Below are 25,923 nucleotides of genomic sequence, written 5' to 3' on the forward strand. Positions count from 1 at the left end.
ATTTTCTCTAGTATGTCGTATTTCGTTTAAACAATGAGAGCACTCAGATTACGATACATACATTGCGTTATCTAAAGTTGCATTCCTCTCTCTTCGTGCAAACATTACTATCTTTCGTTGTGTCGTACGCTGCGATAATAGTGATATAAACTACCCGAATTATACTCCCAGATAAGTAGTAAAATTATATTAACAGGATTTGCTTTACGATTCGCTGATGAATTCCATCTGGTTGACTATATTATTAATAATCCAGGCTGGTTGCAAAGGATAGTAAATAGTTAGTATCCTCTGCTGATACGGAATAGTAAGTTTTCTGTTATCGCCTAATAAAAATACATTTTAATGCGAGTTATTTCAATTACTATATATTATATTCTCGTCTTAATACCCACCCACACGCCCACGTTTCCAATGAGTTCAAAATTAAATTTTACTTTTAATAGCTTTGTGTAGTTCAGTTTATTTATTCAGTGGGAAAGAATTAAGTATTATTTTCTTAATAATTTTCATAGATTAATAGATTTCCTCATTTAGGTTTCGCGTCTAGATTACCGTAATGGAATATACGCAAATCTCCCAAAATATCAAACTAATAAACTTCAATCTGTTTTCAATGCAGCAGCGAGGCTTATTACGGGAGTAAAAAAATATTCTCACATCTCACAACATCGTCGAGATTTGCACTGGTTAAAAAGCCCAGAGAGAATAAAATACAAGCCTTGCTGGACAGTATTCAAATCCCTTCATGAAGTGGCTCCAAAATACCTATCGGACCTTTGCATTAGGGAAAATACATGTCAAAGAAAATCTACTATTAGGTCAGCATTTGATTCAGGAAGAGGAAAACTTGTTGAAATCCGGCGCTCCCCATGCACTAGATTTGAAGATCGTGCTTTTGCCGCCGCCGGCCCCTCTGCCTGGAATCAATTGCCTTCAAACTTACGAATCATCGACAGTCCAAGTCAGTTCAGATCCCAACTTAAATCCCTCTTCTTTAGACTATCATACCCTCGATTTTAAATCTGGAAATATAATATATCACTTTAGTTTAGTAAGAATGTAAGTTTAGGTATACTATTGTAAAGCGCCCTTGAGGTAATTTTTCACAAAAATGGCGCCATATAAATTAGCCAAATATTATTATTATTATACAACACTCACACTCCTATACACATATAACACACGCCCTCTCATAATTTATGTATATATATATATATACTCACCCTCACTAACATCTACAATAATAACACTGATAAACTAACACAAGTACACAAGCACTTAGCATAAAGCTAGGGTTTCCTAGGACAGCGGTGCCCGTATTTTAACGGCCGTAGTGAACGGTGATGCGGTAGATAGCCGTCGTAACGGTGACTAGAGTGTGGTTTCCTAGGAAAACGGTGTTATCAACACCATTTAACACCGTTTCCCTTGGAAACCACTCTCAAGTCGACGTTACGACGGCTGTCCACCGCATCACCGTTCACTACGGCCGTTAAGATGCGGGCATCGCTGTCCTAGGAAACCCTAGCTTTAATGTTATTATGTTATAATAAAAGTTCTCCTCGTAATGTAATTGAGACACATTTTAAATATATATATATATTTCTACCTGCGTATCGAAATCATTGTATAAATTCGTTTTGATTTTATGAGAAAAATAAAATAAAATAAAAATAAAAATTACTTTTTATCATCTAAATGCCAAAAATACACGTCTAGGCATTTATAGGTCATAAGCCCTATAAATTTCATATTCCCTTCTCAAAAATGTTTTCCCTCTCTTTTGCAACAAATTTAAATATGAATAACTCCCTAGGGAGGAAATCCAGCCAGTCTGCAAGCATTTGGGCATACTCGAAATTCCAATAATTGTTGGATGGTTTATATTAATATATTGGTGGCCTCCGTGGTGCAGTGGCCAAGACGCTTGACTCACACACGGAAGTTTCCGGGTTCGATTCCCGGCGAGAACTCAAATTTAAAAATTTAAAAAAAGCTATTTGTCTCCAGCTTGGGTGTTCTGTGATGTAATTCACTACTGTAATTGCCTCCTGTTGTGGTTCAAAATTTTTTTATAAATTGATATCAATTAAGATTTCAATGTACGTAAAGTAAACAGAGTTAGGTAATTAGATATTAATTTCTGGTTTTAGATGTGTAATTATCAAATTACAGCCATTGTAATGTCTCTTAATGACAAATTAGAAATGTTGAGAGAATAACAATTAAAAGCCATTATGAAAGCTATAACCACAACGAATGAGCCTCCTTGTAATTGTCCAACATTTACGATGCAACACGATGATAAAACACAAGTTCATTGTATCAATTTAATCACATGGGGGTCATTTAAAGGAAGTTAGCTGTGCGGTGATCCTCGGACTCTCGTTAGAGGAGTGAACCTATTTGTTAGAAGCATTTCTATGCAAATTATTTCTAACGTATGATTAACAGATACCACGCAATCAGTCTCTATCAAACTCAACAACTTTATCGTGGTCTAATTGAGGGCGGGGCATTAGTTATCTGAATACACGAAAACCCCACATTAAACTATTACCTACCATTTTGTTTGTTACGTAATTCGTTAACGTAAGTATCATTTTGTAACTAGTCGAACCATTGTTCAACTAAATCAAGGATTTTTCACCTTTTTGCAGACTTGACTTCTTCAAAACTGGATTGTTAATGTTATACCCTATGGTGGTATATAAGATCAGTAATAAGAATTTGAATGGTTGACTGATGTTTATTATAAATACTGTTATTTCTATGTTTGGAGAGCGACTGTTTACTAGGACTAGGAGAGACAAACCTGGAATGACTTGCCAAGCTGTGTGTGTGGGTATGCATACCACTGTAGATATATGGTTGTTAACAACAATATACCTACATTCCTTACTAATAATGCGAACTACAGCAGACTTTTAATTGAAGATCCAAGATTCGATCTCTGTTTGAAAACTTCAATTCTATTTTATTTTTGGTAGAACATGTTCAAAAAGTTTAAGCTTTAAACAAAACAACAAACTCAAAGTAACCATCACGCCGTTTCCCTGTAGGAGTAGGCAGAGAGGATAGAACACCATATCACTCTGTCTTTGCTTACATCCGATTATTCACTATTATAATCTGATTTATCGTCTTTAGCACCTGGTGCTCATCCAATAATCTACATATCATTATGAGAGTTTTTCGTCTGGAAATCCAATCATATACGACTACTCAGTAAACGATGGAATATTATCATCTGGAGTCTAGTATACGAGGTTAAGGTATTATACTTGACACTAAACTTTCTTTTACAATTCATATTGAACATGTTATCAATAAACCCTTAAAACTCTCTTCTGTTCCCTACTTCGCCCGCACCTAGATTATTCCTCTGTTATCTGGTCTCCCTGTTATAATGTTAAGATAAAAAAATATTGAATCAGTTCAACATCGATTTTTAAGAAAGATAGGCTGGAGGTTGGGCTTATCCAGATACCAATATGCGTATAATGAGTTAGAAACTACCTTAAATATATCTTCTCTTTCAAGACCGTCGAAATAAATCTGACCTTCAAGTCCTATTTAAAATTCTCAACTAACTCTTTGATACGCCTGAACTACTGAGCTCAATAAAATTAAATATCTCAACTAGAAACCTCAGCTAAAACTTAGTCTTTCATACCGATAACCATAGAACTAACTATGGTTTTCATTCCCCTATGCCCAGAATTCTTAGTTCTGCCAACAAACATACCAGTCTTGATTTGATAACAAGTTGTCTTCTTTCATACGATCACTAAATCAAATTCAATAATAACCCCTCTCTCCCATCTCCACTCCCAAGTGTTCTAAATACCATTGTGACTTTTTACTTTCCTTTATAATAATTTTGCATGTATAAATATGTCCTTAAAAATGCCCATTGGGCGTATATATAAATAAACTGCCACAATACCCAGACCATTTGAGATTTTTTCGGCGGCAATCGAATTCGCGACATCAATTTCGCGGTTAACCGTCTAACCAACTTCGCCACGGCGCTTGTCATTATTAGTAATATGAAATAAAATAAATTAAACGCCCCAATGAGGTTTTTAAACGATGCATTTTCAATTGAATGGTACTAAGCTGAGCTGGGTGCTTTTTATTAGATAATTGCATTTGCAACTAGTTTGTGCGCAACATAACAATCAATCGTCAGAAATTTTGTAATGCAAAGGCCAAAGTTAAAAAGGACAAAAATTTGTATTTTAGAAGGCAGTGTTAAATTAACCAATTTCATGATACTCGGTAAATAAAAATGAAAAAATGATCTAGGTATAAAAAATCAACTACTTGGGCGATTTAATAATAGTCTTGCTTTATTTATCATTTTTTATCTTTTACATTTACTCTTGGCAACAACATTAATAATATGCTGGACATTGTAACCAATACGATTACCAAATCGGTACACCGTTCACAGCCTTTATGTACATGTATTTAAAATTTATAATATTTAAAAACTAAAGTTTTAAAATTTATGCACTTTGGGCGGCATTGTTAAAAGATATCTTCCAGCCAACCAAAAAAAATACTCGTCAACAAAAAAAAATGTTTTAATAATTAATTAAACAAACTTTTGTTATACACATTAATTCTAATATGTAATTATGATATGAATTGTGGGATCACTCATTTGGTGGTAGAAGGCAATATGATCTTAGCCTTACGTTTCAGGTGCCTGTTCCCCCGAACAACTAAACAGTCCCTTTATTTATTTTATTTTATTTAAATCATAAAGTAGGGCACACATATCATACATATTGTTATGTGTGTTCTAATAAGAACATTGCAAATATATTTAATTTATAAATTGTTTATCACATATGTCTTGACCATTATTTTAAATTTTGATATGTTTTTTTCTTCATAAATATTTTTTTCCATTTCGTAATACTTTTTGATTGCTTTAAATAAAATTGAATTTTGTGACTTTGCCTTTTTCCGAAATGGAAGTCTAATTTTGTTCTTTTCTCTAGTATTGTGATCGTGTTCATGCTGGTTCCGATCAATTTTTTTCCAAAATTCTGTTTTTTTATTAGAGTTTATAATTTTATGAACAAATATCATTGTTTTGTAAAATATTCTTTGTTTATATGTTAATAATTTCATTTCATTTACCATCGACTTTACCCTCGTGTATCTGTTTTTTTTCAAAATTATTCTAAAGGCTTTATTTTGTAATACAGTTAGTTTATCTATGTTTTCTTTGTTTGATAAAAATAAAATGCTACTACAGTAGTTAACGTGTGGTTCAATAATTTATTTGTAAAATATTTTATTAAATACGCTAAGCTTTTTTTAAATACGTTTTTACCCGTTGTTTTCGGGTTACTTTAAATATTGTTTTTTTATTACAATTACTTTAAGCGTGTTTTTAATGATTTGAATGTAGTCTTTAAACTACTTTCAGTTTGGTTTTTTTCACTTATTTATATCCTACTTAAAATTATAAAATAAATTTTATTGATAACCTAAGCATGTACGAGTATAATATGAAAACTTCACTGGTCTAATAGAATTCAGTCTTATTTTGTAATATCTTAAACCGTGATTATCGCAGGAGGCAAAACGAGCAGTTCACAGTAGAGTTCTGGTGTCAACTCTAATGTATAGGAGCGAAGTATGGAATTGGAAAAATGATGATGACAGTGGGTTAAAATCTGTCAAAATGCGATCCCCCAGGGAACGTGTGGTAAAACGATGTATGATAGGTGCACAAATGTCGAGATCCGTGAACTGTGTAATGCTGAGGCATGCATTGTCGACAGAATCAAGAAAGGGGTGCTGCGTTGGTTTGGTCATGTAGAGCGAATGGACAGCGAAAGAACGGCTTAAAGAATCTACGATGCGAATGTTGATGGATGCAGAAAACGAGGAAGACCGAGAAAGACATGGCACGATCAAGTCCATCAAATACTTTAAGATGGGCATGTCAAGAGTAGGAGTAATCGGCGTGCTTGCATGAGAAGATGTATGCATGTATAGGAAGCGAGGTCTGTGTGCAAAAACAGAGTGATATGGCGTTTTTTCCTCTCTGCCTACCCCTACGGTGAAACAGCGTGATGGTTTGTTTGTTTGTTAGTTTATACTGTAAATTTGTACGGTATTTTTCCTGAATAAATGAATTTAAAAAAAACATTTTTTTTAATAAGAATTTGCAGGTTACGAAAGCATTTAAATTATAAATATCAAATACAACAACAACAAACCATCACGCCGTTTCCCCGTAGGGGTAGGCAGAGATGATAGAACGCCATAACACTCTATCTTGGCATACAGACCTCGCTTCCTCTACATTCATACATCTTCAGATGCACGCACGCCGATTATTCCTACTTTTGACATGTCCATGTACAAATATGATCGTATAATATACATAAACATGTTTATAAATTATGATATTTAAAATCATTTATTTGTTTAATCAAAACAAATAATAATTATGTTGTATTACCGTTGCTCGGGCTGCTGGGGAGCCAATCTGTCATTATTGTTAGCACAGTGGAAACCAGGTAGACGATAGCGGTGCGGTGGAAAGGATACAATATATCGCACCTTTAGCACGAAAACGACCTAACTAAAAAAAGCATCATTATCCATCTTTCTGCATTTAAAAAACGCAACATTCGGATGGGAATAGGACAAAACCGTTACATCGGTCTCTTTATTACTCGGAGAATTTAGATTCCGTGTCAGTACGGAAGCGATGCAATTAGTGTTGTGTTCACATTGCCGTGTGAAGGACGCAACGCGGACAGACATATAGTGACCGAAAGCCGGTTGAGTCGATTTTATTCCGATACAAATGGCATGTTTACTTTATGTTTTTAAATATTAAAACGACTAATTTAGCTTTGTGATTGTTTTTTTCCGACTTACCGATAATCTTAGTGACTTATTTAAGTTAATGTCATTTTATTATTTAAATTATCGATAATCTTAGTGACTTATTTACGTTTATGTCATTTCGTGAATAAATAAAAACATGTGTTTGATGACCTTATCTTAAAATTATTTATTTAATCATTTTTGCTTATGTTTTGTGTTCTAACCGGGAATCGAAACCGGAACCTTTCGCGTGTGAGTCAAGCGTCTTGACCACTACACCACGGAGGCCGCCAATTATGTCATTATCTTATTTATCAAAGTGCTTTTGTTTGTTTTTTTTTTCAATCTAATGACTCGTTAAATGAATGTCTTGTTTAAAGAGCACAATAAAAATAAATTACTTTAAGTTTAAACTTAAAATAATTTAAATTTATTGCAACGGAGAGAGAAAAACATTATTGAGAAGGGATTGTGGAAGTCTAGGCATTTACAGAGCTGTCATTGGCTGGTTTAAGAGGTCACTTTTAAAGAGCGTAATAAAAATAATTTATTTTTATCACGCTTTTTTTTCATAGATTCATAGCTGAAAGCCTTCGGTATAATTTGGTGCTTACTTCAAAAAATACGAAACAATCTACGAAAGAAAACGAAGGTGTCACAATTTACATTATTCTTTTGCAATTTCCCAAAAAGCTGATTTTTAGAGTTGAGTCATTTTCGTGCTAAACGTGCGATATGAGGATGGTATGAAATCAACTGTGTTGATGGTCGGATATGGGAAGCCCTGTATTTGGTATCGATTAGCATCGCAAATCACAGCTCAGCATTTATTTTTGATTGAAAAATAAGAATTTATCATTATTTTTTGTTTGGCCACCAAAAAATAGATCCATTTTTAATTCATAATAATTTGGTTTTCGGATTCTGATTGCTGTTTTCTGGGTTATTATGCTGTTTTTTGTTAAGTTTATCTTAATAAAGGCACAACTCCCTGTTCCAGCTTCGTTATTTTTTCGTATATTTATTATTTTTGATTTCATAATTATTTTATGTGTGTATAATTTTTGCATCGTGTTTCTTTTATACTACTACTACTACTACTACTACCATCACGCCATTTCCCCGTAGGGGTAGGCAGAGAGAATGGACCGCCACACACGTCTATCCTGGCATACAATCCTAGCCTCTTCCACATTCATACATCTTGTCATACATGCCCTTCGGTTCTGTCTGCTTTTGACATGACCAGACTTAAGATTTTGGTTTATCTGATCATGCTACGTCTTCCTTGGTCGTCGTCGTCTAACGTTGCCGTTCATTTTTGCCGTTTCTTTTATAAATTTATGTATTTTCAATATTTTTGTACATATTTTATGGGTCGTCATTTTCAATTAGTTGAGACAGGTTCGAAAATTAAAGGGTTCGAGGTTTGAACCCCGCTATACCACAGCTTGGTTCCCATTTTCCAACACGGGTATTTAAGAAATATAAAAATAAGATGGCAGCATATTGAATTCTTTGCGTAAAATCGCAAGAAAGAAAAAATAATAAAACCTAATGCACGTATTGATATATGTATCTAGTTATATGACATGCATTTTTATCAATAATTTAAGTACATTCTCATCTTTAGACTGATACTGGATTTTAACCACATTCATCCCCGGTATGACTCAGTATTGCATATTTATTCATTGAACGTTATTATAAATATTGTGTAACAGATAATGAATATAATATCATCCATTTAATTTAGTAAACAAGCACTGTATTAAATTGAGTGTCTTCTCTACTTGTGGTGTTAATAACGTAATTTAAATAAATTTAGACGCCATTTTACGGAGTGCTAGTTTAAAAGCCGTCAGAAACAGGGTCCCTTTCTGGTTCCCGCCAATGCAATGCAATGTGGGTTGTTATTTCGTAATGATGGGCAGAGGCACAAATTGCGCGGAACAATTTAACAGGAGCCTCTATTGGGGCTCACTCTAAGGGTATCTTTAGGGTGTTAGGTCTATTTTTTTATATGTATTCATACAAATACATATATATTCATCATCATTCCATGACCGCTTCCTAGTTGGAGCATACGGTATCCACAAAGAACCTTCATGCATCTCTATCGGTTGCCAACTTCTTTGAGTCCTCCCAGGTCAGTTTCTCGTCCCAAAGTTCTGACATAAACTGCCGGCGAACTGTCAGCAGTGGACGTCCAGGACGTCGAGAACCTGATGCCTTGTAAAGTAGGCAAGCGTAGTTAAGGCTCTCAGGAGGCATCCGCAGTATATGGCCAAGCCAACCGTATCGCCTCTGCTTGACGATAGTTGTCACTGGAGTTTGCTGCGTCCGTTCTTTTATTACCACTGTAAAGTCAAATCACCGCAGACCCAAGATTCTTCTGAGACACCTATTCTCAAAAGTCAGAATCTTGCTATTTTGGGCCCTGTAATGTAATGTATTGATTTTAGATAGTTGTACAAATAAAATTTCAGTATCTAGTTATACCTTAACTAATAAACAATATATATAAATATAAAACATTGTTATAAAATCCAGACGCTTTCTGATAACACTTAATTTACCTATATGGATGTTTGTTTTTAACAAGAATCATCGCCATCCCACGAAACGATGCGATAGACCCAGCATACCTAATCTCTGCAGGCAACTCATTAAGTGAGCTACGATTCGCATCCGTAGAAGAGAATGGGTGTTATGCAGGCGTTATATAGGCGGCATTTGGTTATATTACAAAAAACATTTCCCTAACTCTATGAGGTCAAAGCCCTATGTTGAGTTTGGGATACAACATAATGGAAAACAGATGATACATGATAACTCCAAAATGAGGGAATTTCAGTGCTACGGAAAATTGGGTATAAAAATTGATGAGAAAGAGGAAGTTCAACTCTACGGGTAATTAGATGTCAAAATCCAATAAACGTATTTTATTTTGGATACATTTCCAAATTTAATTAAATGTAAAGAAAAAAAAAAAAAAAAAATTGAACTACTTTGCATGACGTCACTAGTTCTTCCGAATCAACCTATGATAAGATAGTTGTAGTAGATTTCCGGTTTACTGTAAGTCAACTGACGAATCGGCAGAACTCGCCTAGATGAAATGGAAGACAACTTGGGACGTCACACGCGGAGTAATATCAGAAATACAAAACTTTAAAAAATCATTGCGTTTGACAATACGTTATACGCAAATGAAAAAAAAAATTTTTTGGCCAAGTTTAATATTCAATTAAAAAGTGAAAAAATGCAATAACCACTGCACAACAGAAAATTTTGAAAAATGCATTATTGTTAACATGAATAAAAACAATGATTGTTTCAAGTTTTCCTAATAAATAACTCTTAACCGTTTTTTTAAATATTTAAATCGGGTTGTGGTCCCGTGGCTAGTGTTACGGACTCACGGATCAAATGTCCGAGGTTCGAACCCCACTCTACCCCAACTTGAATTCCATTTTATAATAGTGAGTTATTTACAACTCGTTAAAAATGGCCACCTAAATTGAAATATTTTGGTAAATTATAAGAACGCTAATTTTATTTTTAAAAATACAAAGTATAATATAAAATACTGTGCATATTTTCATGCATCGTGCATGTTTCAGCCTTTTTATGCTGTATATAATCCGGTCCCCGGTTATTCGTATGGCCACTGGACCGACTTCTGTGGATGGCCCCTAACCCTAACCTTGCTCTAATGGTGTATGACGTCACGCCAGAGGCGGGAGTGGCCGCTAATGACAGTAGCCATTGTTGTTACTTGATGACATCCAATTAATATTGTAAATTTTGCAAAAAAAGATATATTACTTGGACCCCACGCACGCCATTACGGAAAACCTTTAGGGCCGTGAAATCTTAGCAAAGATTTCGATGACTGATCGTCATTTTAATAACAGGTGATTAAATCATTCGAGTTTCCACATAAAAAATAAAATTGAAGAGCGCTGTACAATAAATAAATATCCCACCACGTCTTGCAGCTACAGAGCGCATAGACAATAAGAAATCTAGCCCCGAATTACATTTTTTATTTGACAACACACCCAGCCTCCGAGCGGGCTGGGTGTGAATATAGTTCCTCTCTGCAACTTTAGTTTAAAATACACAAATATGTGTTAAATTGTTATAAACATTGAGTTAAGTCGCTAAGGTGTGGATATGCTATAAACAAAGAGTGAGATAATTAATTTAAAGCATTGTTTTATAAACGTTATTATATTCAACGCTTTGTTCTAACCTAACCTAACCGAAATCGTACCTGCAAAAATAAAGAATGAGGCAAAAGACAACAATAAAATATTATTTGATTTTGTTAACGTTTTGCCAATTAACAAACAGTGTCAGTATAAGATAATGACAGATCATTTACTCGATTGCAATTTTAAATCCAAAATAAACCACCAGATCATGACCCGACAAGTATCGGCACATCAGCTGATGGTACCACGACAGAAAAACTACTATGGTGACAGAACAATGGGTAGTGTAGTACCAAAATTGTACAATTTAATACCAGCTGAAAATCGTGAAGAAAAAAACCTAATTTCATTAAAAAAAATAGTCAAAAAATTATTAAACAGCAAGTGAAATTTAAGTGTATAATATATTTTATTCTTTAATTATTATTAAACTATCTACTTACTTATAAATTAAAAATAAAAATGTTATGTAACCCGCAGACAAGCTTCGGCTTTGCGGGAACAAAAATACAATTATGTATGTTACTTATTTGTTAAAATGAATAAAACTTTCAAAAAAAAAAATAAAATAAAATATATTCAAACGCCACAAACTCTAGTGATTTTATAACTGTGCTTCTGCTAAAACTGTTTAAAAAAGTGTTTATTTGTGAAGATCGAGTGCCGAAATTTAACTATTTATTATAAAACAATTTCTGTATGATAAAGTGCTACCTATCTATGTTCATTTAAAAATACAAATGATACCTTATTGTCATACTTACTAGTTCTTTGCTCAATGTATTATTATTGCGTTTTTTTAAAATTATTTTTTATTATTAACTTTTTAAAATCATTCTTATGTTGTTGAAATTCCATTTGTCGATGCGTTTTAAAGCTGCAAGACTTTTTGTGATGTTAACTATCATATTATGTAAATGTTATCAACTATCAAATATCTAAATTTAGTAAATGGGGTCTAGAATTTCAACCGTCCATGCGCTCAGTAGCTGCAAGACTTGTTGTTATCTAACTTCCAACTTTATAAATTAGATTTTTATTTTGTTTTTAAAATATCACTTAAACTCTTAACTTCATTGTCAAATAATTTTTTTTTAAATAAAAATGTAAATAGGGGCGAGATTTCTTATTGTCCGTGTGCTCTATAGCTGCAAGACGTTCTGTTATCTAGCTCATATATATCATAATTGGAGACGAGGAACTAGAATCCCAACCGTCCATGCGCTCTGTAGCTGCAAGACGTGTTGGGATATTTATTTATTGTACAGCGCCCTTGAGGTGATTTTCACAAAAATGGCGATATATAAATTATCTATACATTATTATTATTATTAACAAAGTTTAGAGATTTAGTGATATTTAAAAAAATAAAATAAAAGATTCATAAAAATAGAATTTAGATAACAACAAGTCTTGCAGCTACTGAGCGCATGGACGGTTGGAATTCTAGACCTCATTTACTAAATTTGGAAATTTGATAGTTGATAAAATTTACCTGTTGAAGCTAGATTACTAATCGTCTTGCAGCTACAAAGTGCATAACACTAAATTTGTTAAGTGTTCGTGATAAAAAGTAAACAATAAAAAAAATAACAGATAAAAATATCCGAAGGGTAGCTTTCGTAGATTTTGGGTAGTCACTAGTCTCTGTCGCAGTGTCGCACAAGTGCAAAAACATGTTGTTTGCTAAATTCCTAGAAGATGGTCCGGTCCACGTGTAGTTGCCGGAGGGGGAAAGAAGGCTATTGTTCCAACGACTTTGTATCCATTTTAGTCTGTATTATTTTGTTTTATAATGAGTATGAAATTCCCGATCAATTTTATTTATTTTTTACAAGTGAATGTTTCAAAATGACACTGTAGGGAAATGACCCTGTGACTTTTTTCATGGTAGCCAATGTTCTAACTACTACATTACGAGCTGACAAATCGAATTACATGCACTGTTTTGGCATAGAATGATCCAAGTAGTTTCTGTAAAACCAGCCGTGTTAAAGGCGTACTGTAGAAGTGGGAGCATTCTTGGGTCAATAGAGCGTATAACCTTTATTGGCCTATTTTGCTGGAGAGACTTTGTCCCGAGTTCCGAGACATGTGTGGCGACAGCCGGCGCACTACTACAAACAAACTATCATCACCATCACTATCACCTAACCCGCACATAATGCTTTCGGTGATGAAAACAGTTGTGTGTGTGAAATAGAACCTAAACCCGCTCTCAGGTAAAAAAAATGTAATCCTTACGAATGACTCGTCAAGTACCTCCGTTTAGTTGCAACAATTCGCGAACCGTATAATGCTATTCTGATCGACTCCATGTACTCGGCAATTCCAACTTTGCTGGTATTTTCACTTAAAGTATAGCTTATGTAAATCACTCTATTTAATCATTTCAAAGATGATGAACGGTAAAATACATTTTGTAGATTATAGTGCTTTCTATGTTTACTTTTGTATGGGTACTATTGCGTAACATATTTACGTGTATACTTATTTTTTAAATTACTTTAAATGTCATTATCATAACTATTTTTTAAATTTTTTTTTTGAGACAAAAGAATTTTATTGTATTTAATAAACTTATATTTTGTACCTTTTAAAGAAAAACATGTATAAATTATTTTCCTTTTAAAATTTTATCTGCACACATTGTTTAATTATTTTTTATATCTAAATATGTTCTTTATACAAAACTCCTGTGTTATATACATAGTATTTATGTAAAATATACTGTTGTATTCAATTTTAAGTTTTTCACCTTATATTGAAATGTTTATATTATTTTTAATATGTATCTTTTTAAGGTAAAAGGCACTGCGTGCCGTGTATATTAATAAATAAATAAATCCTGAAACAGAAACAGAAGGGAGATAAGTCCGCTTCATTTAGTAGTGGTTTGCGCATTCGCTTACCATACTTAATAATAATACTAATAATAATATTTGGATGATTTATATAGCGCCATTTTTGTGAAAAATCACTTCAAACTTCCATTATAACTAAGCTATAGTGACATTTTATATTTTCTGATTAAAAATTGAGGGCATGATAATCAAAAGAAGTGAGATTTTTAACAATGTTTGAGTATGTTCAAATGCTTGCAGACTAGCTGGATTTCCTCTCTAGGGAGTTACACATATTAAATTTATTTTAACAAACAGGGAACAGGGTTCAGCCGGATGAATCTCACCCACGTGATAAAGGTTTCAGCTCTTTTACTTCACAAAAGTCAACAGATGGAAGAGTTGAGGAAATGAGGATTTTCAAACATGTGCAGAATGGTGAATGTTACACAGTGTGTAAATTGGCTATTTAAACCAGCCAAAGACAGGTCATAAGCCCTGTAAATGCCTAGACTTTCATATTCCCTTCTCGAAAATGTTTTCCCTCTGTTTTGAAATAAATTTAAAAGTGAGATTTTAGTTGGGATCTCAACTGACTGGGACTGTCGACGATTCGTAAGTTTGAAGGCAATTGGTTCCCGGAGAGGGGCCGGCAAAGGCAAAAGCACGTTCTCCGAATCTAGTGTTTGGACAGCGCCGGATTTTGACTAGTTTTCCTCTGGCTGAATCTAATGCTGACCGAAGAGTAGATTTTCTTTGACATGTATATTCCCCAATCCGGTCCGATAGATATCTTGGAGCCATTTCATGAAGGGATTTGAATACTGACCAGCAAAGCTTATTTATTATTTTATTCTCTCTGGGCTTTTTAACCGGAGCAAATCTCGAAGATGTTGTGAGATGTGAGAATACTTTTTTAGTCTCGTAATAAGCCTCGCTGCTGGTCCTAGGTCCTAGGTTCGATTCCTTGAAAAGCGGACGTGAAATTTTGGTTTTTAAAATGGGTAGCTCTACATTGAAATATTTTATTTCATAAAGCGTTTGACTGATCCCTTGCCTCCGTAATTAAAATTATCCAGTGGTGCTGAAGACGCTATATTGGTACCAGGGGCGTAACGTTTTATAATAAATATGTTTATGGGAAAATAAATAAAATAATTGTTATTTATTATAAATCAACATCACTGTTTATATCATCCTACAAAAAAAATGTCTTTGATGTGCGCACAGCGCCCATCCCGTTCTCCAACGCTAACGAAACTAGCCGATTAGTTCAGCCTATTTCTCCATACAAAAAAGTACACTTTATTTTACATCTTTGACTCAAGTCCGCTTTTTAAGTATAAAACAAGCTTGCAGATTACAAATATTATTTGAAGATTCTCTATTTGGAAACTAGTATTTCGAACATTATTTCCGAAGGACTATTTTCCTTTAATAGGATATGAGCCGACACCTATGGATATTTGGCGTTTACATAAAAACCCCTCTAGTATGACCTTTAAAAATCGTTGACACGAAATTTTTATTTAAAAGCGTGCTTTCACACTTTAATCTTTCATAGTCATCTGAAGTGTAATATTGGTCACCTTATCAAATAACAAAAAAATGTAAAGATATGCCGATGATTTTTTTATAAATTATGCCTGCCAATGGTGATCCCGTTGTGATTCATTTTTAATAAGATGCAACTAGGTAGGTTTATTTGTTTTTATCTAGAGAGTATGAAATACTGCTGTGTAAAAACACATGTTTGTTTAAATGTTCAATGTTGACGAACATAACAGAAATATGGACTACGAAATAAGCTACCTCTTCATGTGAAAAATAAACTTTCTTTGGTCATCATTAGGAAACGCCTAAAACACTATCGTATATTCGTAGAATCCTAAATTCCCATAATTGTATTACTCTTCTTTCCTGGATCCTCTTCCCGACTCCTCCCAACTCCATACACGATACCACATTCTATGTCCCTTCCTCATCATATAAAATGTTAAAGAAGTTGTTGAGGAGTGGACATGGAACGGGGAACATTTAGAGTGGACTGTACTGTTGGGGAAGGAAGGTTGCACAACTCCACTGACCTGTTGGAGTTAAGGTGTGACGCGTTTCTGGAACTCCGTGGACAAGCTGGCGGTCTCGCGACGCTGGCACATCTTGCATTGAGATGGCGGTCTAGGTAGACTCTGGCACAGCTCGTTGTTAATAATTTGTTGGGAGCACTTTACTTGTTGGATATTCGTTTGTTATTATTGTTACGTGGAGCTGCGCAAGGAAAATAGGAAGGACAGGGATCAATAATTTATCTAAGCTGTTTTTGGCTGGTTAGAAGATATTACTTTTAAGAACAATCACGCCAAAGTTAATTTTTACTGCACTAAAAGTTTAAATAATACCGAATTAAAAAAAAAAAGGGGAAGAACTAGGTAAGTCGACGCATGCCTAACACAATAAATATTATGTACCTACTATCATTAATAACGATTTCACGGAACAGCGCCCCGCACCCTCTTTGTATCTTGTTTGGAGGTTCAGGTAGGGGCTCCGACAACGGACAATCTGCTATCAAACTGACTAATATCTGACCATTGGCGATGAGCGGAGTAATAAAGTTCGGTCAGACGCGTCCAGACCAAGGGGAAAAAATTATAATCAACAATACCTAATTTCAATATGTAAAAGCTATTGTTTTGAAAACACGGGTAGTTTTAAATATAAATTGTAACAAATTATGATCAGTCCAAGATACTTTGACATAGATAACTCGTTAGTTTACACAATTTAATGACAGATTTTTCAATTAACGGATGAGAATTTATAAAGCGAAAATAACCTATGTTATTTTTGATGTTTTTTGTTGATATTTCTTGATAAAACTCCATAGTTAATGATTATGATAAAACTATAAATATACTTATCAATGAAACTTCTTGGTTTAGTTTTACTTTTTATTATTTTGACCAACGAGCGCTTTCGCCTAAATAGGCATCTTCAAGACGTTTCATTGATATAATTTTATCATAATCATTTTCTTATTTTTGGTTTTGTGCACCATCTTGTGAAAAGGACCGAAATTATATTGTTATGGTTTTTGTTACAATCAATATAGTGCAAATTATTTGCAAAACGAGTTTTGTAAAATTTACATTAAAAATAAACGTAAAAATTGCATTTTTCAAAAGAAAATGATAAACGCGCCATCTATGAATAATGAGTTTCATATTTTTTGTTTAGAATCACCTTAAGAAACATAATTTTACGCTTCGAATGGCATATTTAACTCAAAAGTGTCATATTTAACTCAAATTTTTAGGGTTACTTTTGCCTGAACGGCGACGTCATGATCCCTCGAGGTGAAACTTGCTGCTGATGATCTACAGTATAAGCCTATATGACGCACGGACAGGTGAAAAATATATATAAAATATTTTTACACGGCGGATGTGTCTTTGTTCCTTTGTACGTAACATTTTAGTAGCGTATTTAGGTAAACGAGTAACTTTACGTCGCCATTAAGGAGGAAATGTGAGAAGACGTCGCTTTACGTAACAGGTAATAATAGTTTGACCCAGAACGTCCTACTAATGACTGGGGACAATACCACCCTCTCCCGCTCTCGCCTTCCGCTATCCAGGTTTGTGTCGGGCGGGAAAATGAGACTAGTTTCACGCCAATTTCCTTGCCACTCCCTCCGCCGTACAATAATACTCAGACCATAATGTATTCTTCCGTAGCAAACGACGTTCATTTTTTTGCGCTTCGCTCTCTTTACAAATTCGCAGTCTTTCGATAAAAAGGAAAAGTTCTTGACAGAGACGAAGGAAAACAACTTTGATAGGTGAGCGACGGATACATAGATGGGAATAAAAACATTTACACTGTTCCGAATTTTCTCATCTGTGGCATTTGTTGACTTTTTGGTGCGATCGAAAATTATTCCGAATTATATTGTCTACTACTACCATCACGCCATTTCCCCGTAGGGGTAGGCAGAGAGAATGGACCGCCACACACACGTCTATCTTGGCATACATTCCTAGCTTCTTCCACATTCATACATCTTGTCATACATGCCCTTCAGTTCTGTCTGCTTTTGACATGACCAGACTTAAGATTTTGGTTTATTTGATCATGCCACGTCTTCCTTGGTCGTCCTCGTCCCAATTTACCATTCTTTTGTCGTCCATTCATTCTACGTGACCAAACCATCTCAGAGACTCTTTCTTAATGTTATCAATTATACTTGACTGAGATTTACTCTCTGGCCCGATTTTATCATTCGTAACCCTGTCATATATTGATTTCCCACACATTCGTTTAAGAGGTCTTATTTCATTTTCTACTCTTCCATCATTTGAAAACATGCTTCCCAGATACACAAATTCTTCTACTTGTTCGAGACATTCGTTGTTTACCTTTATTATTTATTACTCCAGTCAGTAACCTCACTTCCCCTTTCAAATACCATCACTTTTGACTTACTTTCGTTCATCGCCAATTCGCTCTCCAGGCATACATTATACGTTCTAGAGACTATTTGTTGTAAATCATCCTTGCTGCTTGCTAACAGAACAGCATCGTATTCTTTAATTGTAACATTAAAACCCTATAAATTGTATAAATGGACAATGTCCGTTAACAAATAAATAAATAAATAAGCTAAATAATTTCTCCCTTATACCACGTGAGCGAAGCCGCGGGTAAAAGCTAGTTCCGTATAATGCAGCAAATATTATGTTCATACTCGCCCAGCTATTATTGGCGAGGTCAAAAGACACGGCGGAGCGGATATTTCCTTTAGCTCCCGTGACGAGCCCAGAACCCACCGGCCGACAGCCGACCATCCACAGCCAACAGGACGCACCCATATTCCATTATCTCCTCCTGTCCGACAGTCAACTCCGACCGGCAGATAGCGCCGTGACCAATCACCGCCCGTAAACCGCGGTTTGCAGTTAACATTGACAAGAGGCTTGTGACCTACAACCCCTTTCTTGGGATATTGATCCAATTCTTCCCTTATACTTCTGTATCTATCGGGTACTAAATGTTATCGTGTTGTTAATATTCCCCACGGTCTTTCGTTCTAATTTCCTGAATCTTTTATTCTATCGCCATCTCTCTCCATTCTTAAAAATAGTTAATACCAATATTTTTTATTTATTCATTCAAAATTACACTCATCTAAATATGAGTGAACTTATTATGACTTTTTTGGCTGTGCCCGTGTCAAGCCATTATAAATAACAATAAAAAATACTTAGTGAAATTAATTAGATTCAAATATAATGACATGTGATGCAATATAATAAAAATCCAAAAAAAAGATGTAAGTAACAAATTGAAAAATTCCAAGGAATACAATTTTAAAAATATAATCAGACATAAATATTAAAATGTAAATTATAAATTAAACAAATTTAGATTCATACATAATCAAATATACAAAATAACAGTATTATTGAAATCAACAAAATAAAAGTAAAATAGTAAAATATAGTAGTATTGAAAAATAACAAAATAATAGTATCAATGAAATCAATAGAAAAAGAATATATATATAAAAACATTATAGAAATGATAATTGAGATATGGTTTCTATAAACTCATTATACACCGTAGTAAGAAATAGAAGTAAAAAATAATATGGCAAATAGGATTGAGTGCTAAATTAAATAATACATAATTAAAAAAATATCAAGATATATAAATAGCAAATAAAAGTAAAAGTATGGAAGTTAAGCAGATTTGTCGATTCTTGCTAATTGCTAATCTCGAACTATATATTTATATATTTTTAATATTTTTTGTGTCCGAATTAAATAATACATTTCTACTTGTGAAATAGAACCAGATCTAGGACTGCGTAGATTCAATTCAACGCCGTGAAAGAGCTTTAACTTATCTTTGTATAATTTTATCCATTTTGACAGCGTAATTGGGCTGTGTCGTAAATCATAATAGTCTTGTTTATAGGACGGCGTAACCTACATTATGGCCGACTATTGTAATTAATAACCCTCGGATCCATCACAGGTGTTACTTCACAGCAAGGCTGGACGCCACATGGGGAACTTGAACTGCATTTACCAAATAAGGATTTTTCATGTATTATATACAACATTTTAAAGCTTTCAACTGTAGTTACAGGTCCATAATAGGTAGAGGTTCAAGCAAAATGCTTAAAATATATAAAAAAATTAAAAATAAACAAACTATCACGCCGTTTCCCCGTAAGGGTAGACAGAGAGAACAGAACGCCACATCAATCTATCTTTGCATACAGATTTCGCTTCCTCTACATTCATACATCTTCTCATGCCCGCGCGCCGATTATTCCGACTTTTAACATGTCCATCCTCAAGTATTTGTTGGATTTAGTCATTTCTCGATCTTCCTCTAATTCTGCATCCATCAAAATTCTCACTGTAAATATTCTTAGCCGCTCTTTGGCTATCCATTCGCTCCACATGTCCGAACCAGCGCAGAGCTCCTTTCTTGATTTTGTCGATAATGCTTATCTCAGCCTTACGCAATGTACGGATGTCAACATTTGTGCATCTATCGTACATAGTTTTACCACATATTTGCCTGAGAACTCGCATTTCGACAGCATTTAGCCTACTTTCATTCCTGTTTTCCCAAATCCATACTTCGCTCCCATACATCAGGGTCGGGACCAGGACTCCATTGTGGACTGCTAATTTTACCTCTGTCATTTTGGCATCAATAACACATTTTCCGTTTTTGGTGAAGTTAGTTTGGATAGATTCTAAGTTTGCTTCTAGTATCCTAAGTTATAAAAACGAAAAGTGTTTCATTATAGTTTATAGTTTATTATTAAAAATATTAATTGGAGCATAACAGATCGCGCGGTAGCAGCAACCCGCTAACTGTAGTTTCCCTTCATCAGGCAACAGTCACCTATCCTGGAGATGTCACCGTGTCTACTCGGTATTCTGGTCACGTGCGCGTCGACCACTCGACTAGAGCTCATGATGGGCTGTCTCCAATTAAGGAAGGTGGTCCATTGCGGTATATTCCGACATTTTTCTTACGCATCGACACTCAACGGGACAAGGACAGCCGCGACACTCGATACGTCCACCAGAAACTCGGCCAAAAGAAAATAGGACAACAAATTGAGTTTCTATCATGTCCGAATTTTTGTAAGCAAGTTAATTTATAAATATCTCGGGGTTTTATTTAGACAGACCCGTTATGTTAGTGGATGAACAAACGAACGGGGAATGGAATATTAAAGTCTACGAAATTGCAGGCATGACTTACGAGTATGCAATCTAAAAAAAATATCAAAATAAATAGCAAACATCAGTAAAATTCACCCTTTTATAGGCAATGAACGTACTCGTAAGGCTATAATGGTCTGATTTATTATACTTCACAATTTAAAAAAATATTTTTATTTTTCCTAGATCCTTCTCCAAAACATATATTTTTTCAGACCGAAAAAAAACCCACGCGGCTGACTGACATGTATCCCATAGTAAGTTTACCTAAATATAATCAGTGCAATGTAAATACAGTATATCTCTAATTATCGGAATCAGGCTCGAAAAAAGGCTCTATTTTAATTCATTACTGTATGTTTGTTGAAATTGGGAGAAAAAACTATTTTTAAAGAAAAAGAGCTTTTAATGAATTAAATGAAAAGGCAACACTTTTACAAGTTAAGCGTAGTAACAAGTGCTGTATATTAGTACTATAGTCCTTAAAATGTAACATGATTAGAATGACAGTTGTCAGAAAAAAGATTACATAACTTTGTAGTAACGTCAAAGGAGTTATTTATATTGACACACGAAAAATCATTTGTATCTGGCGTGTTAATTTATTTGTTTAATGCAATGCTTAAAACATAAATCAATATTAATTTATAAAATCAGATTTAAAACTAAAAAAAAAACTAAAATAAACCTAATTATTAACGACGTTTTTACGTTTTTCATTTTGCAAAAATGTTAGAGATGGGACAAATTGATCGAATAAAAAAATAATTCATTTGATGTTGTTCATGAAAAAAGTATAAATGTCTCATTTTTGGTAAATAATTGTGTTAAACACACTATAATAGGCTTGTTTTTGCGTTTTTATATCAATTTTCGGAAACAGAGTTTCATGATTGCATGAAATAAATGATAAAATCGATTTAATCAGTGATCAATAATTTCCCATCACTAGTTTGACAGCTGTCATTCTAATCAAGCTTTATTTTAAGTATATAGTAGGTAGTAGTTATAATCAGCGATTTGGAAAGTCGGAGTTCGGATAATTAGAGTTCTACTGTATTAGTAAATACGTCTAGATATTTATTTGTTTTAAAAATCTTTTTTATATAAAAAGCTTTGTCTCATCTATAACATTATTTTCAGTAAGGAACTAATTTGATTATCAGGTTGGTTTTTGGTCCATTTAGTGTGGTTATACCCATATACAAATGCATTTCGTCACGGTTGCAGATGACCTTCATTCAAAGTCGTTTCTGCGCCTTTATTGTTCTTCCAACAGCTTGTCACAGTCGTGTTTACTGTTATTTCTCCATTGACTTCTAGTGACTGGTCACTGGTCGCTGGTAGTTGATTGACCAACACAATGATAAAACGGATCGCTCAATGTGCAACAATTCTGTATACGCCACACGTCTGGACAAACCGATTAATTGGTTCAGGAGAAGAATTTCATAAAAGGTCTTCAGCATCTAGACATCACTGGGTCTCATTTCAGTGTCTTTCTGTCTTGTGTCTCCACTTAATTGCAATAATGTGTTTTAATTAATACCGAGAACTGGAGTAGAAGTGTTTGTAAAAAGCGATACAAGTTTTTGTCCACTGTGTCATTTAGCTGTAATCTTTTGTTCGTACTAATTATGTGCATTTCTGTATTCATTTCAATTTTGACCCATAACGGTCCAAGAGGTAAAGCCCCAGTGATGTATTAGTGCATAGAAAACACAGGCTTAAATTACATCTAATTATTGTGATTGAACTGCAGACGACGCACCCAAACTTCTTAAAAATCTAACCTAACGTTATACATCAGTTTGTTACACCATACTATTGAGTTGTTTATATCGATCGGTTTTACATCTGTCTTATTAGATAGCTGTCTTCTTCTTAGAATTAGAGGGATCTACTTATATGGTGTCTAATAATCTAGTTTCAGTCAAGTACAACAATATGTCTCATTGCTAACATGAACAGGTAACTTCCAATAATCATTGAGATTTATTGCAACGGAGAAGGAAATCATTTTTAAGAAAAAAGGGAATATGAAAATCAAGGCATTTACAGGGCTTATGACCAGTATTGCCTGGTTTAAGTTACCACTTTACCCACCGTGTAACATTAATTATTTTCTTAGGCTTCTCACTGGTGCGAAGCAGACTTGAGTGTGGATCTCTGATCTGGACGCCCCACGAGTTGAAGTATTATGTTATGCTGGAGGTGGTTCAGAAGAAATTTCTGAGGTATCTTTACTTGAGGAAGCACGGATACTACCCTTGGTTGTATGTAAATATCTCACATCTCACAACATCTTCGAGATTTGCACTGGTCAAAAAGTCCAGAGATAATAAAATACAAGCTTTGCTGGACATTATTTAAATCCCTTCGTGAAATGGCTCCACGATACCTATCGGACCTTTGTATTAGGGAAAATACAGGTCAAAGAAAATCTACTCTTCGATCAGCATTCGATTCAGGCAGAGGAAAACTTGTCGAAATCCGGCGCTCCCCAAACACTAGATTCGGAGATCTTGCTTTTGCTGTTGCCGGCCCCTCTGCCTGGAACCAGTCAGTTTAGATCCCAACTAAAATCTCACCTCTTTAGATTATCATACCCTCAGTTTTAAATCAGAAAATATAATGTGTCACTTTGGCTTAGTTATAATGTAAGCTTAAGTATACAATTGTAAAGCGCTCTTGAGGTGATTTTTCACAAAAATGGCGCTATATGAATCAGCCAAATATTATTATTATTATTATCCATCAGACTTCGTACTGGGAATGCTTGGCTACGACAGTAGTTTGGAGAAAAAATGAAATGCATATTTGCATATGGATTTTTTCCAAATGATCCGTGGTATTTCCCTCCATAAGGAGGGTATTTTTCTTTTATGTTCGTAATGACTACCTTAGACATCGGAGGCTTAAGCTGTTTTATCTTCCTGCTTGCAGAACTAGCCTACGAACGGTAATACCAGTAGGGAGAGCTATGTCTTTACTCAACCGTATCTCTTCGGATATCGCCATATTTCATGTTACTAAAAGAAAGTTAAAAAAGGATCTCTTCCTTTTACTCTAATTACTGGGTATTTTTATTTGACTATTTTTTAACATTCAAATTGCATCGCTAATATTTTTCTTCATTTCAGAATCCGGTCGATGTATTTTTACCAAAGTGGTTTTATACAAATTAATAAATAAAAAGTCTAAAATATGTATTCACCCCCTTTGGCGCTTAATCCCCATATCACAGGTTATTATTTCGTCCACCATCCCTAATGCTGGATTCTGTTTGCAGGGTGCTGATTGGAGCCCCCGAGGCGCAGACTAACCAGCCAGGTGTGGATCGCGGGGGCGCAGTGTACCGCTGTGACCCCACGAGGGATGACGCCTGCGCCGAGATCGTATTCGATAGGAATGGTAAGTCATAACTTAAATCAAAATCCGCCTATTTACCTAAAATAGGAAACATCCTTAAGATTTTTTTATATGGGAGATACAGTATTAATAGTCTGAATTATAATGTACAAGGTTAATTAATAAGGTCAGCTATTGCCCTCGGAGCAAAACAGCATTCGATAAGTAAAAGTAAATAGCAACAGAGAGGGAAAATATTTTTGAGAAGGGAATATGGAAGTCTAGGCATTTACAGGGCTTATGACCTGTCATTGGCTGGTTTAAGTTGCCACTTTACACACTGTGTAGGGAGAAAATCCAGCCAGTCTGCAAGCATTTGGATTTTGTCAATTTTTTAAAAACATTGTCAATTTTTTAAAAACGGCGTTATATAAGTATCATATTCATATTAAATTAAAAAATATTTTAAAGGATTAATATAACAATAAAATCATAAAGTACTGTTTCAAAATCTGATATTTATTAAATCTTCTAACAGCAACTTTTGTTTTCATGCCCCAATGTCCAAAATGTATAGATTAGTTAATTCATCACACGACTTGGAATTCTTTGGGAAAGATCTTCCGGCTTTTCAGAGATCTCTTCGCGACTAAAACAATGTGGGATGAAGTTGGATTGGCATGGTTTAGCTTGAAGTCTTAGGTCTTTATGAATATATTGTATACCATTATTGTATTGCCCTTGTTTGTCTTTGCTACATAGTTTTATGTTCTTTTTGTTCAGATACTTGTATTTATATATCTTCATGTAACCGTTGTAATTGGCTTAGGCCGTATATATAATAAATAAATAAAAAATAATAAAATATAATTATTGGTAAACTAAAGGTTTCATTACCATTTACCGTCTTTGAAAAAGTTTAATAAGTTTGTTCTGTAAGGATACTTACGGAGAAATGGAATCAATGTTAAAAATCTCAAGTCTACAAAAACGTAGAAATAACATTGACTCCATATTTATGTTTAATTTACAGTAAGTATGGCTTAATTGGTGTACCATCGTTACTGGAACAAGTGGCATTCAATATTCCAATCCACCGGTTGCAAAATAATAATGTGCTGTTCCTCGATCAACACAGCACAAACTATGGCTTGCATGCACCAATGTCCCGAATGTGTCGTATTGTGAACTCGAGACAAGATCCGGACTTTTTTGGTGTAAGTCTTTATAGATTTAAAAAATCACTACGATAAACCGGATCTTGTCTTGAGGTAGTATTTTTTTTTTGTCCTAACTTTAATTTTATTTAGTTGTATTTTTTTTAAGTGCCTGTATTTATTATAAGAAATTGTATTAATCATCGTTAGAATGGACTGCATAAGT

General features: G+C 34.3%; 1 protein-coding gene across 1 annotated transcript in view; it reads left to right on the top strand.

Moving 5' to 3' along the window:
• Positions 1-24,603, top strand: part of LOC148279545 (integrin alpha-V-like) — a gene marked incomplete at its 3' end in the record, with an annotated part of 88,837 nt that extends 64,234 nt beyond the window's left edge. Inside the window, exon 2 of the mRNA XM_088229763.1 lies at positions 24,482-24,603. Within this exon, the coding sequence (XP_088085889.1) occupies positions 24,482-24,603 (122 nt within the window). The remainder of the gene's footprint in view (positions 1-24,481) is intronic.
• Positions 24,604-25,923: the final 1,320 nt, after the last annotated feature.

Source organism: Micrasema longulum, unplaced genomic scaffold, assembly GCF_059751315.1.
Source record: "Micrasema longulum isolate JH-2025_06_02 unplaced genomic scaffold, ASM5975131v1 h1tg000705l, whole genome shotgun sequence".
NCBI classification, from domain to species: Eukaryota; Metazoa; Arthropoda; class Insecta; order Trichoptera; family Brachycentridae; genus Micrasema; species Micrasema longulum.